The sequence below is a fragment of the Colius striatus genome, chromosome 3, assembly GCF_028858725.1.
Source record: "Colius striatus isolate bColStr4 chromosome 3, bColStr4.1.hap1, whole genome shotgun sequence".
Classification (NCBI taxonomy): domain Eukaryota; kingdom Metazoa; phylum Chordata; class Aves; order Coliiformes; family Coliidae; genus Colius; species Colius striatus.
The window spans coordinates 64,264,626-64,284,074 of record NC_084761.1 but is presented as its reverse complement, the minus strand read 5'-3'; the positions used below and the strand labels follow the sequence as shown (position 1 = coordinate 64,284,074).

General features: G+C 47.8%; 1 protein-coding gene across 1 annotated transcript; it reads right to left on the bottom strand.

Annotated features, from left to right (window-relative positions):
* Positions 1 to 4,021: 4,021 nt before the first annotated feature.
* CDKN2AIP (CDKN2A interacting protein) lies at positions 4,022 to 9,293 on the bottom strand. The gene is made up of 3 exons (XM_061993777.1): positions 8,864 to 9,293; positions 8,625 to 8,755; positions 4,022 to 7,888 (listed from the first exon to the last, which is right to left on the bottom strand). Exons 1-3 carry the CDS (start codon positions 9,091 to 9,093, stop codon positions 6,108 to 6,110), a joined length of 2,142 nt encoding a protein of 713 aa, XP_061849761.1. The 5' UTR covers positions 9,094 to 9,293; the 3' UTR covers positions 4,022 to 6,107.
* Positions 9,294 to 19,449: the final 10,156 nt, after the last annotated feature.

Genomic DNA, 19,449 nt, shown 5'->3' with positions numbered 1-19,449 from the left:
GCTATGTTGAAATAGGGGCCACATCTGCCTGAATATAGTTTGTCTCTCAGACTGCAGTTAAAATGTAAAAACACTGTTAGATATAGAAAATCAGGCAAAAAACAATTCTTCTATGATTAGTTAGATTGACTTTCTTACCAGTGACAAAGTTTCTTTTGCCCAGTGTGATTCGTCTCTGATAGCAGCATTTAAAATGAGTCCTTTTTCAGTCCAGTTGGGCCTGACAATTGATGTTACTTGACCATCAGTGACAGTTCAACCTTTAAAGGCCAGTAGGCTCAGGTGTTGGAGCTGAACAATGGTTTTTTTTAGTTGCAGCAGTGTTCCTAGAGAAAGCAACTACCACTGGAACCCAATCTTCCATTGCCTTAGCAACAGGGAGTCGTGCTCAGAAATTATCACGTGCCATTTTAAAAATTAATGTACACTGTATTTGAAACCATGACAAGGTATCAACACAAACCCCCTTTTTCTGAAGACTTCTATGTGAATGTGTCCTCAATGCCTGCAGGAACCTCTGCTGCCACGTACTAGAGGCCAGTCATGTGTCAGAAGAGTCAGTAATACTCTGTTTGGGCCAGCTCTGCACTGGCCACTGTCCCAGCTCAGCTTCGTGCAGTTGCTCTTGTTCTGTGACTGCAGGGGTTGGATGAAACTGCCCAGGTTTAGATTCATGCAAGGAAGAGGCATGGAATTAAATTAATCACAACCTTAAACCTTATGCTTCCTGACAGCAGGTTTAGAATGGGGATTGGTGCAGGAGGGAGTGGGCATAAATGACAATATTTTCTTAAAAACACATAAATCTAGCTAAGGGCAATACCTTTGCTGTGGCAATGGCCACTAACAGAACCATCCAGAAGGCACACAAATACAAGTTAATTGTTGTTAAATGGACAAAGAGTGTGGCATATTATACCCTGTGCAAAACACTGCAAAAGTGCACACTTTTAGTTGAAAGAAAAGCTAAGTATACACACACACACACACACATATATATTTTCTACAAATCAGATACTGCTGCTATTTTCCCTGCAGTTTGCATCTTACAAAGCTGGGGCACAGATCTGCTTAATGAAAGGGAAAGATGGCATCAAAACTCCTTCAGCATATGCTTCCTTCCCTCCATCTCTGGAACACTAGACCATGTCATGCCAGCTTATTGTCATCTATACTCAGGATGAGTCTGACTTTTGACATGTTCTCTCCTGTTAACAAATGTGAAGACCAACATTTGCAATAAACTAGAAGTGAGAGAATTTTGTCCACCTGTGAAGAAAATCAGCCCAAATTGTTCAAGTGCTGTAGTGCAATCTTTAGGAACAAAAAAAAAAACCCAAAAAAGGAAAACAGACCCACATCAGTCACTGCATAAGCTTCAGCTTGTCTGCACAAGCTTGTCTGCAGTCTTCAGCCTGTAGTGCAGGTGCTTGCTACCTGCACTACAGAGGGATGACAGCTCATGAAACTTCAGTTTCACAGAGCCTCAGATACATCCTTCTTAGGTGAAACTAGGACACTGGGATTTCATTATGGTTTTTCAACCAACAAACAGAACTTCATAGAGCTGTGCCCTAGTTTAGTTGTTTCTTTTGGGATGGGTTCTTTGATGGCATTTTAATTTGAAATCTCGGCTTTCCTACACCTGTACCGTTAATCATATGAAGAACTGCAGAAAAAACAAGAGAAAGACACTAAAGTAGTTCAAGTGTCTCAGACGGCAACCAAAGTGGCAGTTCAGGACAGGTGGTTTGTCTGCCCCTTGTGCACCCTTTCAAAGTTCCTTTGTGAAGCAGTCAGAGCTCTCATAGCTGGTTCCACACAGAGCTACTCCTTGCTCTGCATGCTGCTGTCCTCTGCCTAGCACAGGGCTGACACAGGTGAAAAGATGTCGCCATAGGGATATTGCTGGAAGAAGAACAGCAGATGTTGGAAACCAGCAGGGTTTGCAAAGTGTACATTGCCTACATCTAGGCCACATGCCTGCAGCTCAACTCATGGTGATACAGGCTGCTAGTGTAGCAGACCTGGGCTCTCCACAGGAGCTTCAGAAACACTGAGAGAGTATGAGAAAGTGTTGTCTCTGGCTGGGGAGCTCTTTGGGTGAGGGAAGTATTAATTGTACTTTTTGGGCTTGAAATGCTTGATCTTGGTGTTACTTTGGGGATCACTGCCAATGCTCTTCTGTTGTGTTCCCCTCACAGTGTAGGGCAGCAGAGAGCTTAACTCCATGGAGTCAACCACAGTGATGTGCTGCTCCCTGCATGACGTACTGGAGGCAAGAACGGCTCTGCGTACGAGATGAACTGGGTTATCAGCATGGCCATCACTTACGTGCACCGATTGCTGCTGCAGGCAGCAGCATCATGCATGGTATCAGAGTGTCAGTGTGAGATCCTGCCCAGCACAGGCAGGTGGCACTCACCGGTCTGAGGCACCGGCAGGAGTGCTCAAAGGAGGCCGGGAGCAGGCCCTGTGCGGCAGCATAAGAGGTGTGCACAAGGCACTGCCACACTGGGGCAACTTTTGTGCTGCCACTCACAGACGCAGCAGACCCTCCTGTGTTCCGTCTTTAACTTCTACGTGGTGCAAATGAACCTGACAGGTTACTTCTGTCCTGCTTCTTGCTTCTCGCCAGAGCAGGGAGCGCAGAAAAGGCTTTTCGGGCAGGAGCAGGCGCTTGCATCAGGTGAGCATCACCCTGACCCGTCTGTACATCATGGATGGACGCTGGAGCCAGTGGGTGTGAGGAGAATGGGGCGCGTATCCTGCGAGCCGGAGCCGTTGCCGGTCAGGCACGTGTGCCCACGTGTGCTTTGCTCTTGCTGTAAGCATGTTCCCCTGAGCCGGGGAGCTGGCCAGGCAGCAGCCACGGGTAATAAAAGGGCAAGGGATGGCCTGAGAGTGAGCCCCGTTCTGTTGGTGCGCCTGCGCACTACCTGCGTATCTGTGGCCGTGACGAGAGCCCACCCCGTCCTCACCCGCTCGGCCCGCGGGCGTCTCGGCGGAGAACTGCGTGAGATGGGGGCGGGCGAGGGCGCAGCAGCGCCCGGCACTCTCTGCCAGCGGTCCGGGGACTTTCCCCTAGGCGGGCGCGGGGCCCATGAGGAACCAGCGTCCTCCGTGCGTGGCCTAGCGAGCAGGTCTTCAGAACATCCCATCACTGGACCCTTCCCGGCGCAGGTTTATATTGGGCGGAGAGTGGGAGAACCTTTCGCACAGAGCGAGTCTCGCTCGCCGACCCCTTTCGCTGTTTGGTGGTGTCCTCAGGCTCTGCCGAGGCGGGAGGGCCGCGCTGCCGCGCCGGAGGAGCGCGGCGGTCCCGGAGGGCCGCGATCGCGGCGCGGGGTGGGGGGACACACGGCCGCCGCGGCAATATATTAAGCAAATGAAGCGCCGAGGCTCCGCCCCAGGGGCCTCTGGCGCCACCTTGTGGCCGGTGCCCCGCGCCACGGCCGAGGGATCCCCGCAAGCTGCAAACCCGCGCTTTTGCGGGGTCCCCAAAGCGGCAGGTGCCCCCGAGCCTGCCAACCGCAGCCAGCGGGGCGGCTCTCCATGAGGAACCCCAGCACCTGCCTCGGCTCTGCAAGCAGCCCTCGGAGGAAACGACAGTCATCTCTGATGACTGCGATTTCCTGTACTCCCGCCGAAAAAGCAGGGTCGCTTTTTCTTTCGATTCTGTTTCATTTGTCCCCGAGAGAACTCCTTGCACCCCTCGGCGTTCGCGCATTTGTTCCAGCCGCTCCTTGTCAGCAAGGTCTGACAATGACGGGCCAGCATCCCCATTGCTAGAGACTAGGACAGCGCCTGGAAGGGAGACCCGGAGGTTGTAGAACTGACACGGCTGCAAAACCACTCCCTGGTACAGTCAGTTCTTTGAAATTCTCTCTACCTCTAGCGTTAATGAAATGTTAAATAAATTCTCACTCAAATATTTAATGCTTATTTACTTATTTGTTATAGTCTGCTCGGTGAGCTGCTTTGCACGCAGAATGTGAAATAAAAATAACACACTTCCAACTTTTGGTTTCTATTAGGAGTAGCTAGACTCATCCTTTAATGAATCACAATCAAACATCAAAGAGGAATAACATCCAAAATGTTTTTTTTTAAAAAAGGAAGCTTAAATCAGGATTCTAAAAAAAGGCATCTAGCACCTCAGCCTTTGCACAGTTACCCTAACACCCCCCTGAGGTCAGCAAATACTGTCTCAGCTTCCCTTTACAGGCGGGAAACATAGGTTTTCACACCACAACATACGCTGCAGCTCTCAGCCAGAGATCTGGAGCTGCCCAAAGGAGCAGCTGGGAAAGCTGTACTTCAGTGGGCACAGGACACAGCTCCTGCATGGCAGCCACAGGCATTCCATGTCTCCACAGCAACAGGGTGAGGATGGGAAAACATCTCACCCTTCTGGGCACCAATACCCCAGCTCCCAAACACAGCACGGGATGCACTCTGCACAAGCAGCATGCACCAGTTCTTCCACCACAGGAGACACAATTTAACACACTGCAGTTCAAATGTCAGGAGGTGCTCCAGAAGCACCCAGGGGAACTCCTGCGAACCCCAACAGACGCACAGAGGTCAGGGGGAGGAAGTTCTCAACAGGCCCCCGGGAAGCCTGAGTGTCCTGCGAGCTTCAGGTGCTACGGACCGGACAGCCGCTGCTGTTCAAAATCACACAGGGTGCAGTGCAAAACCACCATTCTGGTTTAGTTACAAAAATCACGAAGGAACTTGAAGTCCTTAAGTGGAGACGCATACTACTGATATCCCAGGAACTCCTACAACCTACTGTAGTAATCAATGGATGTCAGTCAAGTGTAAGGTCACCACTAAACGATGCTAACTACTGTAACCAGACAAGATTAATTCAAAATAGCACTGAAGACAGAATGTTTTTACAATTACATGTCATTATCCAATATATCAAAACATGCAGTTTGTGCAGGTATTTTGGTAACATTGAAAAGAAAAGGTAATCTCCCACTTTCTCTGCTTCAGACCATTCTGTATGTGGCCTAAAAGCATGGTGAAGGAAGGGCTCAGTCAGTGTGAACTCTTTAGAATACCCTCACTGTCTCCAGCAGAGAGCAGCATCTGCATTTTGCTTATCTCGGTGGTACAACAGTAGATACAGAAATTCTATAGGTCTGCTCTTACCAGTTTTACAGTATTTCAGCTATGCCTCCAAAGAAAACAACTCATGCTTGTGGGATTACACCTGGAAGCCACTCAAAATAAAGCTTTTCTTAAGGTGTTGCAAAGTTAATGAAATGGCTGGAATATTTAATAGCCAAACCCCAAAGTACTATAAAAGCATATCCCAGAGGTTTTATTGTTTTAGTAGCAGTCAAAATATGCTTAGTGTAGAAATTCATAGCTGAAAAAACCCCTCAAACCTGTCAATGATATTTCGCAATATAAATTAAATCTGCTTACAGAGCTCTGGTGGCTGAAGCAGCTGTGACTTGACTGCCAATTGGTAAGTTGCCAGGATCATGTTAAACGGGACCTAGCCTGCTGGTACAATGGCAAATGAGATCAGGGCATCACTCGTATCGTGAGCGTTACAAAAACATCCCATAAAAATACTCAACAGGCTATTTTCTCTCCCAGTGTGAGCAACAGTGAACACTATGAGCAACAATCCTGAAACAGATGATTCAATTGTATGACTGAAACTTTTAAACAACTTTCAATCATTCAAGTATTGTGGTCCCTATATACATACTTCCATGTGGCTAAAAAAGACACGGTAGACAACTGAGCACACTGCCATCAAATTGTAAGGATTACAAAATTGTCAGGTTTCAAACAGCAAATTGTACCTTAATCATTTAATTAAAAATAGAAGAATTAGGTAGACTATTTTGCAAATAAAACAGCACACTAGTGTGCTATATGTTAAGGCATAACTTTAAATGCGCACTTGTCATCTCTAACAAGTTCTATACAACTGCTACCAAGTGAAAAGACTACCATTGTCTTGCAAAACTGAGAAAGAAATACAAAATCTCTGGAAGCCTACGTTTTTAAAGTACAAAATTAACCTTCAGTCCTTGCATCAAAATACTATACACAGTACAAAGAGCGATTCTCCCCTACAAGATCTCACGAGGATTTCTTAAAGCTGGAGGTAAATTGGACGGCTTTGATTCTTCATCCAGAAGTACCAAATCTTCAATTTCACTGCCTTTGTATTTTCTTTTACAGATCTTCACAATAACTTTCTTTTTGAGGAATAATTTCAAAGCTTCTCTTGAAGCAACTGCTTTGGCATTTTCCATACTTTTACCACAGCCAGTACCCAAGTAGACAGACTTGCACCTCAGTTCACAAACGATATTTTCTAAAGAGCTCTTATTTTGAGGCAAGTCTGCGAGTTCCTTCAGGGGAACGAAAGCAACATCTAATGTAGCTTTTACAGACTGAATGGACGAGTTCAGAAGTTCTGCATGATTTACGTTAGGACTGAAGCCTCCAACGGCAACCAGTTTCCAGGCTACAGCTTTGTACAGTCTGTTGAAAAAAGGTTGCCTTTCCTTTGCATCTTCACTGGTTAACGGTTTGCACAAAGCCTTAGTGGGAGTTTCACCTGCCTGTGAGCCGCTCTTGGAGGCAAGCTGTGGCGAACCTGCCTGTGTGCCACCCTTGGAGGCCAGCAGGGAAGCACCTGCCTGAGCTCCACCCCGGGCGGCCAGTGATGAGGGCCCTTGCTGAGCCCCGCTGCGAGCGGCCAGCAGCGAAGCAGCCACCTGAGCACTACTCTTCGAAGTCAGCAGCGAGGATCCCTGCTGAGTGCCGCTGCGAGCAGCCAGCAGTGAGGCAGCCACCTCAGCGCTGCTCTTGGAGGCCAGGAGTGAGGAACCTGCCTTAGCAGTGCCCTTGGAGGCCAGCAGCAGCGAGCTGCCTGCCTGAGTACTGCTCTTGGGAGCCAGCAGCAGCGAGCTGCCTGCCTGAGCACTGCTCTTGGGGGCCAGTGCTGGGACACTCGCTTGGTTTTTGGAAGACAGCAATGTAACACTTGTTTGTGGGGTGCTCTTGGTGGTCGATGGCACCACTGCTGCCTGCGGGGTGCTCTTGGTGGTCGGTGGCACCACTGCTGCCTGTGGGACGCTCTTGGTGGTTGGCGGCACCGTTGCTACCTGCGGGGTGCTCTTGGTGGTGGGCGGCACTGTCACTGCTTGTTGCGTGCTCTTGGTGGTTGGTGGCACTGCTGCTGCCTGTGGGGTACTCTTGGTGGCTGGTGGTACTGCTACTGATGCTGCCTCTGCCTGTGGGGTGCTCTTGGCGGTCAGTGGCACTGCTGCTGCTGGCACTGCCTCTGCCTGCGGGGTGCTCTTGGTAGCCGCTGTCTGTGCTTCTGCCTGCGGGGCACTCTTGGTAGCCGCTGTCTGTGCTTCTGCCTGCGGGGCACTCTTGGTAGCCGCTGGCTGTGCCTCTGCCTGCGGGGCACTCTTGGCAGCTGCTGGCTGTGCCTCTGCCTGCGGGGCACTCTTGGCAGCCGCTGGCACTGCACTTACGGTAATTTTCTTTTCAGGCGATGGCACATTTTCACTCTTGCCTTCCTTAGGTTCATCTGGGCAAAGCTTCTCTCCCAACTCTCTTTCAGATGAGGATAGCTTTTTCTCAGTGGTATTTTCAGCATTAGCAGGTTTTCCTTCTGGTTTTTTGTCTGATGCTGTGACTGTTTCTTGATTTGAACTGCAAGTCGACCGGGAGTTTTCTGCATCTTTGCTAGTAACTTTTTCCTGCTTTTTTAGCAATGTGCTCACCGTTTCCTTTGGGGCTTCTGCCTTGGTGGTTTTCACATCTTTTCCAGTATCTTTAGAATCTTTGCTTTTCTCAACAGCTCGCTTCTTGGGGGGCTCCTCTACCCCTTCTGCAAAACAAGTAAAGTATGTTATCCTCTTTAATTTCTGCACTATGAAATATCCATCTAGAGAAAATGTCTCTATTTTCTAAAATCTTTTAGTAGCAATCTCTGTGGATTTAAAGGGTATATGTTTAGAATACACCTTGAACTGTAATTTCAAGTATTAATCTACTATTTCAGAGTATTTTAGTATCTTTTGATAAAAGACTAAAAATACTTGGGTCTCAGTTTGGTACCTATAGGCAAGTACATACTCCATTCTTAGAGTCCAATCCAAGAATGACCAAACCAAAGTACAATAAATAGACTATCTGACAAAAAAAGTACACTCTGTCTACAAATATCATAAAACATCCTATTTTAAAATACCATTTTTAGAATTTCTTAAAAAAAATCAATTTCTCAAAAAGCAATAACGTCTGACTAGAGCCAAAAGCAATGTAAAAACACATTTAAGCTGGAGTACGATAGTCTACAGTGCATAAAAAAACCCGTCAGCTTAAAGCACACCAAGTGTAGAAATTCAAAACAAAAGCTCTATATTACCAACAGAATGCATATGCACAACATCTATTTTACAGGTATTACATGAGGGAGGAGAACAGCAGAGAAGGAAAATAATTAACAAGGAGTTTAAAAGGTAAATGATTTTGCTACTTTGTAAGCCCGAGATAAACCGAGAGCATTCAAAACAGAGCATTTTCTAGACTCCTATGTATTGTCACAGCTATGATCTGCTAACCATTGCTACTTGATATGCCTCTTTTCTTCACCTTGGCAACCAGTTCATCTCTCGTGGTGCGGACAGGCGCGTCGGTCACTTGGATGCCTTCGGCCATTTCCAGCGCCTTCTCCATGACCTGCGGCGGGTACCTGGAGGGGCGACAAGGGGAGAGGAAGAGAGGGGAGAGGGGCCGTTAGGCGGCCGCCCTCCTCCTCTGCCGCCGCGGAGCCTGCCGGCCCACCCGGGCCCGTACTCACCGGCAGCCCAGGAAGACGTGGTTAGCCCACACCATGGAGAGGGACACAAGGCGCTGGAGCTGGGGGCTGCCCGCCGCCGGCGGCTCCCCTACGTTGCGCAGCAGGAACTCCCGGCGGTGCCGCCAGTGGTGCTCGGGCTCGCAGGCCCCGCGCAGCGCCTCCGCCCAGGCCACCTCTTCCGCCGTCCGCCCCATGGGCTCGTCCGCCGCCTTCCCCGCCGCCACGGCCATGGCCACGGCCACAGCTACTGCCGCTGCGCTCCGCCCCGCTCCGCTCGCCCCGGCGCCGCCGCGGGGCCCTCCGCCGCCCGTAACGGAAACAACCGCTCCGCTCCTTCCGGCCGCGCGCGATGACCTCACACACGGCGCGCGCCGCCGTCGCCCCAGGCTGCTTTGCGGCGCGCGAGGGGGAGGAGCGGGGCGCGGGGAGACCGAGGGGGAGCGGCGCGCGCCCCGCCCCCTTCCCCGCCCCCGCGCCCCCGCCCGGCGCCCCCTTCCCCGCCCCCGCACCGCCCCCGCGCCCCCGCCGCGCCGCCCCGCGCCTCCGCCGCCCCGCCCCGCGCCTCCGCCCCGCCCCGCGCCGCCCCGCGCCGCCCCGCGCCGCCCCGCGCCGCCCCGCCCCGCGCCTCCGCCCCGCCCCGCCCCGCCCCGCCCCGCGCTGCCCTGCTCTGCCCGTGCCTTGCGGGTCCCCCGGCCCGGCCCGCCCCGCCCTGCTCTGCCCGTGCCCTACGGGGTCGTCGGACGGCTGCCGTGTGCCGCGCCCGGTACAGCGGGCGCCTTTAAGGGCGGTTTGACGTGGCCCGCGGGTTGTGTTGGGTTTGGCGGGTTTTTTTCTTGCGTTTTGTTTTTCTTCCTTCCGGCCTGTAGCTGGAGCCTGGGATTTTCCGCAGCGCGCCGGTGGGTACTGCGCGCAGATTGAGCGTGAGCTGCTGGAGAGCCGCTCGCCTGCCTCCCTCGGCACTCGGGCTGCCCGTTTCCCCAGCCTTCTCGCGGGTGTTTGGGGTGCTAGGGGAAAAGAGGCGGCGTGGGCACGGCTACTCGCTTTGTATTCTGCCTGGAAAAACTGTGAGCAAAAGTTCTGCTTACAGATTCATTCCAGCCTTGCCGAGGTCAGAGTTCACGGGCTCGATTCGTATGTTTACCTCCTGGTGTGGGATAGGAAGGGACAGACAAGGAAACGGGTGGTTGTAGCATTTTGGAGGAAGCGTATTAAATAAGAGGTGCTAGGCATGAGGGCTGCTGTCTACAGAAGATGCAGATAAACGCGAGTGCAGCTCTGTAGGCTGTCTTTACATTGCAGAAGTTCAACTCAGAATTTCATTCAAAAACCAGGACTGAAGAATCAGTCCTGTGTAAAAATGTAATAAGCATGCCATGAAAATGCTGCAAGCTTTGATTTGCCGAGATGGCACTTGCTGAGTTAGTGCAACAGAGTTTTGAATTCCAAAGGGCTGTCCCAGGAGAGCTCTGTTGATTTTTCCCCCAAAATTAGAAGTCTGCGTTTAAGTTTTCAATTTTTAACAGCTACATGTCATCATGAAGAGAACTACAAGACAGACTGTATTTAAGGAGTGTTTTTGCTAAAGTGACTTTAATGATTTCATCTAAATTGTTAGGTAGTGGTTTAACTTGCAGTACTTCTAGGGCGCAAAACTCAGTGATTAAGGAAACTAAGCCAGCAAACAAAACCAGTCCAACACACTTTTGTTCTCTATCCATTGTTAGAGTGGAAGTGCTTTTCCCTCAGTTTCTTGATCAGCTCCCGTAATGTTTTCTTGTGCATTGGCAAGAATAGTTTAGTGACACAAGGAGGGCTAGCAATGGTGTGTAGGATGGGACTGGACAGACTCACTGTTTGCGTGTAGAGTAAGAAAAGGGCAGGAAGTTTGTATATAGTCTCTGGTGTGGGTGTCTTGGAGTAATGGGTTTTTTTAGAAACAAAAGAATCATAGAATCGTTACAGTTGGAAAAGACCTTTAAGATTATAGAGTCAGCCCCTTACCTCACACTGCCAAGCCCATCACTAAAGCAAACCATATCCCTCAGTACTTCATCTACAGAGTCTTTTGAATATCTCCCGGCATGGTGACTCCACCACCTTCCTGGGCAGCCCGTTCCAGCACTTCATAACTGTCTCAGTGAAAAAGTTCTTCCTAATGGCTAATCTAAACCTCCCCTGGTGCAGCTTGAACCCATTTCCTCATGTCCTGTCATTCATTACTGTAGAGAAGAGATTGACCCCCATCTCACTACAACTCCTTTCAGGTAGTTGTAGAGAGTGATCATAACTCCTCTCAACCTTCTCTTCGCTAGGTTAAACAACCCCAGCTCTTTCAGCTGTTCCTCATAAGACTTGTGCTCTAGACCCGTCACCAGTTTTGTTACTCATCTCTGGATACCAGAGGTGCCCCAGCACCTCCATGTCCTTGTACTGAGGTGCCCACAGCTGGACACAGTATTCAATGTGCAGCCTCACCAGTGCTGAGTTCAAAGGGCAATCACCTCCTTGGTTCTGCTGGTCACACTATTTCTGATACAGACTAGGATGCCACTGGCCTTCTTGGCCACCTAGACACACTGCTGGCCAACCAGCTGTTTATTAACACCCCCAGGTCCTTTTCTGCAAGACATTTCCAGCCATTTTGCCTCAAGCTTGTAGCATTGCATGGGGTTGTTGTGGCCCAAGTGACCCAGCACTTGGCTCATCTAGTAAGCAGGTCATCTTGTCATAGAAAGAAATCAGATTGGTCAAACAGCACCTGCCCTTCATAAAGCCATGTTGACTGGGCTTGAACCCTTGGTTATCCTGTATATGCCTCAGGATGGCACTTGAGATGATCTGTTCCATGACCTTCCATGGCACCAAGGTCAGGCTGACAGGCCTGTAGATCCCAGGATTCTCCTTCTGACCCTTCTTGTAGATGAGGGTCACATTTTCCAACCTCCAGTCCACTAGGACCTCCCTGGTGAGCCAGGGCTGCTGGTAGATGATGGAGAATGGCTCAGTGAGCCCTTCTGCCAGCTCCCTCAGCACCCCCGGGTGGATTCCATCCGGCCCCATTGACTTGTGCGTATTGAGGTGGAGCAGCAGGTCACACACCATCTACCCTTGCACTAAAGCAGCTTCAGTCTGGCCCCTGTCCCTGTCTTCTGTCTCTGGTGGATGAGTGCCCAGAGAAGAGCTGGTTTCAATATTGAAGACAGGCAAAGAAGGCACTGAGTACCTCAACCTTTTCCTTATGCTTGCTCACTAGGTTTCCCTTTTCATCCATCAAAGGGGGAAGATTCCCCTTAGGCCTTCTTTTGATGCTAATATATTTTTAGAAACCTTTCTTATTGTCTTTTACAATAGTGGCCAGCTTAAATTCTAGTTGAGCCTTGGCCCTTCTAATTTTCTCCCTACCTTAAGATTTTAGAAAGCTTAGAAGGTTTTAGAAGGCTTAGAAACAGCATTGTGGTCACCAGCAGTGTAGTGTTACTGATCTGTTTCCAGACCTTAGTTGTATCAGTCCTCCAATGCAATTATCTGGTAATGTATGAAGGGCATGATCTGTCACACTAGGATTTCTGCTTAGAAATGAGGCAGATCTGTCTGCTAGACCTTTAAGTCTGTGATACCACACTTCTTGACTTCACAGTCCATACAGACCCTAGAAGGGAAAAGTTAACCCATGGCAGTTGTAGGTTTGAGTTTGAGCCAAGATGCTACCAGCCTGTTTGTTCACACTCTTCAGTGAACCAATTTGCTTTCGAATGAAGCCAGTTAGGACTTGGCCTAGGCTTGAGATCTGCCCCTCAGGGACAGCAGGAATTCAACCAGGCCTGAGTAGCTGCAGCAGGACTGCCTTGAATGCCCCATCCTCCTCTACAACCATCTGAGCTGCCAGGTGTAATGACTAAAGACTCGCCCACATTTAGGTGCTTGTATATCAGTTTAGAGTAGGAGCTGGGGTGGGATTAGATCCCAGAGGGTGATAGAGGCATCCCATTTGTTACTGTGTTACTGGATGACTAACAGCTCCTGATGCCAAACATCAGAGGTAGGCCTCCACATCTCAAGAGTTTTGTGTCTCTCTTGGTCACTCCATGTGCATAATATGATTTAGGTTCACCTGTGAGTCCTTGGCTCCTCCAAAAGCATCATTCTAGGGAGTGTTGGAGACTTGGCACAGTTATAGAGCCTAATATATTATCTGGGCTTAGAGTGGCTCAAGGATTGATTAGAATAACTTTTTCTTGCCTAGTGATAGAGGACTAATGAACTGAGGGTCATTTCACCTCTGCCCATTGACCGTATATGTGAATGCAAACATAGGTGACAGCTGGAGAAAAGTCAGAGGACAGTCCTGTATGCTTGTGGAATGCCTCACAGCAGATTTTGACTGTGGCGAGAAACTTCTGTGATCTGGCACTTTACCACTGCTAATTTTGAGTTAATTTTCTGTAGTGCTCCTTCTGCATCAGTGTAGCCTTGTTGGTATGAAGGTGACTTAAACCAAAATTGAGCTTTTTGTCTTCCCCACCTGTTTGTTTTTTTTTTTTCCCAGACATATCCTTTCTGCTTTATTACAGTGTGCTTGAGTCATACTAGAAATAGGCTAGATCCTAGCCCTTGAGCATAGGGCATCACGCAGGAGCATGCACAAACAGAGGCGCCTACCCACACTGCCCTCCCAGCGCTGGAGAAACACCATGTCACGGGCTGATTAAGCGAGTGCGTGTAGCAGAAAAGAGAGAAAAACACTGCTGTTAATTTTCAAAAGAAGGAAACAAGTAGCGTTTTTGTTCTCACCAGGAAAGGCAATTTTGAAGTTAAACACCTCATTGATGGTGCTAATACTGTGCATTTAATTTTCAGCATTGGAAGAAAAGAGATGGTTTTGTTCCCAGTAGGGAAGAAACTTCTAAATGCCACATTGATAGTAGTGTTGTTAGAGTCATTTGGGGCTTGATAATAGCTTCTTTTGGCAAGATCTCACTAAAATCTCAAGGTGAATCATGCCAGTGTCTGTAATCACAGTATTGCACCTGCACTTCCCGTATAATAAAGAAAGTTTATTCCTGCCTTTGTAAACCGGTGAATTATTATTTCTTCAAAGTCAAGTCCCGCTGAAACACAGAGGGCAGTAGCCCCATTGAGTTCAATTATGTTCTGTGCAGTTAAGGTTAATATATAGTGACGCTCTTTATTCAGCTTAATATGAGAAGTGTGCCGTTAACATCACAGCAATGCAAAGATAAAGCTCAGAGTTACCGCTGCAGAAAGGCAATCACAGTGGGATCTTACTGGCCTGGCACAATAAATCCTCTGAGCACCATCTGTAGGTTGGGCCCTGCTGTAAGTAATAAGTAAATGCTCGAGAGCACTGGCTTAAGTTCATTAGAAATGCAGCTTGAAGAAGAATGGGGTAGAGACATTTTGCTGTTCCCTAAGATATTGTACGTGTTCTGCTGGAGCGGATGGTTGAAGGTATCCTAGCCAAGCAAGGGCTGCCATTGCCAGGGAGATGTGCCTGCGTGTGCCAAGGTGGCCGGTCCTTACTGTTCAGTAAACTAATCCCTGCAACAAAAGAAAATACTTGCTAAAAGAGCATTAGTGACTATGTAAGCTTGTCAATGAAAGGCAAGTTAGAGCAAATCTGTGTTTTTTATTTCACCACAGTTATGTGACTGTTGTCATGCTACTGTAAGCAGCTTTGGAGTACAAAATCATCCTCTCTTCTGAGATGTTTCAACTGAAGAAGCTGTATTGTGCAGTTGCAGTGGATAAAATGAAAGGTAAAAATTAAGAGTTTAATTGATAATAATTTTCCTTTACACATAATGTGCTCATTACTAGCTTAAATATGATTTTACATTTAGTAATATGTTAAATTTCAGATATATAGCAATGCTTACAGTAGGGATATTGGTCATTTTCCTTTAAATGAGTTTGTTAAACTTTAACTACAGCTAAAGGTAGCATACCACTTGCTGAATTTTGCTAGCTAAACAATACTTTAGGCAGTGTACCACTTGCTAGACATACATGGCTTAGCATGATATTTTCCATACTGAGGACAGAAGTTTAAGATGACTTTACTGCTTCCATAACACGATCTAAGAAAAAAGGCAGGAAAAAGGAGGCTTTGTCTAGGATAAAATACTGTGGCGATCTTATCTTTAAAGTACTTAAAATGCCTTTATGCTCTAGAGCAGGCTCAGAGTTTGTCCTGAAAAATTGAATTGAAAGGCAAATGTCTGATCTGACTACACTTAACAAAATTTATAAGACCTTGAAGAGATAAATTTTCCACATTCCTGACTTGGCATGTGTCCCCACCATCCTTGCTATTAATGAAGTCTAGTCTATCCCAGTTGCAGGCTGCAGGGCCCAAAAGAGACATCTGTTTGCCACTATGGACTGGGATGGGTCTCTGAATTGAGAGTGATGCTATGGAGACCATTCCCTGTGCTCCCAAAAAGCTGCTGCTTTCTCTTTGCAAGTACTCAATTGTGTCTGATAAGAATGGTGAGGGGACAAGGGCCTGACTGGAGGAAGGGAAACAGTAAGTGTGGAGGCAGGGGACATGGTACGACTGAGAAAAGCCTAACATGAGAGTAACAGGGATAAGATACTGGGTTTAGGTGAGGAAGGAAATTAAATTCTTGAGGAAGGAAATTAAATTCTCAAGGAGACATGAAGGAGAACAAGTTCAAGACAAGGGGATAAGTACCTGTTAGATGAGGAGTTGGAGGGGGACTGTATGCCAAGAGCCTTGGGCTGAGAGAAATGAGAGAGGATAGATGTGGAAGCCAGTGAGGAAACCAGAAGAATGAGAGCACATTGGTCGAGCAGACAAAATCAAACAGAATCAAGTCTTGACTGTGAACAAAGTGACAAGCTGTGATGGGAAGGCAAGCATTGACAGAGGAACCACTGGGATTTGAGCGGAGACTCAGAGAAAGGAAAGTTAAAACTCAATATGCACAGAGACCTGAGCATTTCAGTGCTTTTTTCTTCTGTTGCAGTAGTGTAAGGAAGACCAAGAAAATATTCTGTTATTTTAAGTTAGTTTAGGATATTTTCTTGTCTTTTCTGTGTGCTAGAAGGGAACAAAAGAGGCAGAAATCCATTTGCTTGCAGAAATCCACCTTTAAAGAGTTTTTAGATAGGAAGCCTTAGGCCTTTGGCAGATAGCTCAACCCTAGAGTTGGAAAAAGCAAGAAAACAGCCTTAGGAATCTTAATGCAAATATTGGCATGAGTTCATTGTAATTCAAAAGGATTCAGGAAAGCACTAAAAGGGCAAGGAGGTCTTATCTGAAAAAGAATCTGTTATGAGACTGTAAAATACTTACCTTTTATTTGTGTCTGTGCATGTGTGTGCAACACAAGTTCACACATCTACATACACACATATATGTAATACAATATAGATATATGTGAATATGTTTTTAAAATACATGTATTGTCTAGAGTATATGCCCCTATAAATCCAGACACCCCTGCTCCTTCAGTCAAACTATTTGTGCCTTGGAGGAAAAGAAAAATTACAACTAATATTTTATTGGCTTGGGTTGTGGCTAGGTGCATTACACAAATGGATGCTATTAAATCTTTATACCATGCTGTACCAGTATGAATTTTGTATGTGCTACATATTTTGCAGACACAAATAACTATTTTAGAAATGATATAAGGAGCTTTCCTGAGACTCCAGGCAACAATGTCAGACCTAATTTGAATTATTGCTATTGAAAACCATGGTTCTGTTTTTCATTATAGTTATACCAATATCCCTGACAACCTGCAATTTACCTAGTATGAACAGCACCTCCTGAAAATACAGAGCTGTTTTGTGTGCTGCGGTACTTTTGTTTATCCTCCCTGTGCATAGGCGTGATATTTCACATTAATTCCACTGGATGGCACTGAAGGAGACAAGATTGCATGGAAATATCTCTGGAAGTTGAGTATAACTGCAGAAAGGGAGACCAGCTTACTTTTCCATTCCATTACTGAAATAGACAAATGTGGGCTCATTTTGCATCTTGGTGGAATAATTTGTCATCAAAACCAGCTCTTAAACACTCCTAGCTGTTGTTCTAGGTTTTGACACTAGCAAAGTCACAGTGGAGTGGAGGCAGTGTTGGGGCTTGGGATTCTGAATTCTTCTTCTCACCTCTAAGAGGTAAAGGCTAAAAGATGCCACTTTAGCCTGTTCTGGATTCTAATGTGAAGGTTTACAAATCACCTGAAGCACTTTAGGCCCCTGTCCTCCATGGCAGTGCTGTTGATACTGGCCACTTGTACCGTTCTGAACAAGAGCAAGTGTATTTGCTTTTAAGCTCATTAGAAAAAAAAAAAAAAACCCTCCATAGGAATTAATTCCAAATTAAAAGCTTCCACCTGTCGAGAAAATGTTGTATAGTGTTTCACAGAACCTCCCGACTTGAAACTCCATCTGCAGTGCCCACACAAGGACCCCTGTTTTTGTCTGGGTAGGGACTTTGTGATCCTGCCTGGAAGGCACACAATTACCATCTGTCAATCAGAGATATAACCTGGGAGTCATCCTTGACTCCACTCTCTTTTTTGACGTGTTTATCTTGATGTGTATGAATTTTGTTTCCTTTTCTTCTATAAAGTTTCTTCTTATCTCCGTCCACGTTACAGATATGCTTTTTCAGGCTTTTGTTATCTCTCATCTTGCTTATTACAGCTTTTTTTCTTGCTTCAGATCTGACCTGTCAAAAAGGTCCCTTGAAACGTTATTCTTGCACTTATCTCCCTGGCCTATTTCTGTGGCTCCTTTTTGTACTTACCTCTTTAGTATATCTCCATAGATTTCCCTGTCTCTGCAAGCCCTCTGAGAGTGCAGTTTGACAATTGTTTTGGCAGCTGTGCTGGCCTAAGCCAGTCTCTGCTCCCAACCATTCACTCCCCTCTCTCTGATACGCCTGCTAGTTTGCTGGCATGGTTGTTTTGTGCAGCTGAGGGGTTGGGTCTGGGGCAGAGATAAGTGGTGAGAGGCATGAGGCTGCAGAGCAGCAATGGCTTCTACTGGGTTGTGTAGCACTGTTGCTGTTGGGCCATGACCTGATTTTGATGGCAGAGCTAAGCCAAGCTAACAGCTGACTGCTACTGGAAGGATAGCTCTGTGCCTCCTTCCTTGCCCGGTATCGTGGTTGGTTCCTGGCACTTCCCTTGTTCCAACACTGGTGTCTATCTCACTGTCGTGGTTCAGGCCCATCCAGGGACAAAAAACCACAATTAGGCTCAAGTACAGCAAATCTAAGAATTCCTAAAGGGCAGGGAGGGCTTAATTGCTGCTTATGATCCTGGACACACAGACCAGGCTACTCGGCTTGGGGAAGAAAACAGAAAATAATTTAATCCAACACCAACTAAAACATAACCATAAAACCCCAAAACATAACCAACACAAAACAACAAAGTGGTGCAGCAATGAAGAGCACAACCAGCCCTTTAAGACCACCCTTTCTGAACCCCTTTACTCTTCCCAGTCTTAGAGCCCCGATCCCAGTGTGTTTCTCTCCTCTCCCCATGAACAGCTCAAGAGGCCAGGGAAGGGAGGTTTCAGTCAGTTTGTTCTTGATGGTTTCTGTCATTTCTCTCCTCAGGGTAGGCGGGCTCCTTGCCGATCCTCCCTGCACCTCTGCGGGGTACCTCACACACACGGCAGCCCTGCACAGGCCGCTCCGATGTGCCTTCATCCCAAAGGCTGCAGCTCTTTCTGCCTCTCATGTGGGGCAGCTCTGCGGCACGCAGGCTCTCCAGCATGGCCTGCACCATGGCTGCCTCCTCACACAGTCTCTCGCCTGTCCAGGTGCACTCACACGGAGCTGCTGGTGGCTATCGGTCCTGCCATTGCCCTCCATGTGCAGGGGTACAGCCTGCATTCTCTCCACGGCTTGCAGAGGGGTCTCAGGTCTGTCGCTCCTCCTTCCTTCCTCCTTCTCTGACTGTGGTCACCTCCATCTTGTACCACTCCTACACCTCTCAAGCACTTCAAATTCCCATCCTTAAATAGTGATGGCAGAGGCGCCAGATTCGCCCAGCCAGGCCGGAGGTGGGTCTGAACCCAGGAGAGGGGGGAGAGTCTGAGAACTCTTTACTAGGTCTGCATTGCAACCCCCTCCCCCTGTTACCAAGCAAAAGCAGCTCCTCAGAAAATCATAACACTCACCCAAGTAAGGCAGTTGTGGGAGGTAACCTGGCACTGAAGCATTCACATCTTCTAAAGGTTTGCCTGGCTGTTCTGCAGAGGTGCCCATGGAGCCCACCCACTCAGCAGCAGCTGGGTGCTCTGTCAGCTGCATGCTCAGTTGCACCAAAACACTTCACAGCTTTGCCTTTTCCTGTCATCTACTGTCCTCTTCTGTCCTCTTCGGTCTCAGTCTCTGTATCTACTCCATCTGCTTTTCTTGTAGCTGTCTTAATGGTGTCCTTTTGGTCACCCTCAACATATGGAATACCCTCCCTGAAGCAATTGCTGCATCCTTCAAATCTCTCAGGATTTCTTCTACCGTGACACGTATGGTAAACTGCCAGCTGATAGTGCCCAGTTTAGTTGCTTGTAGG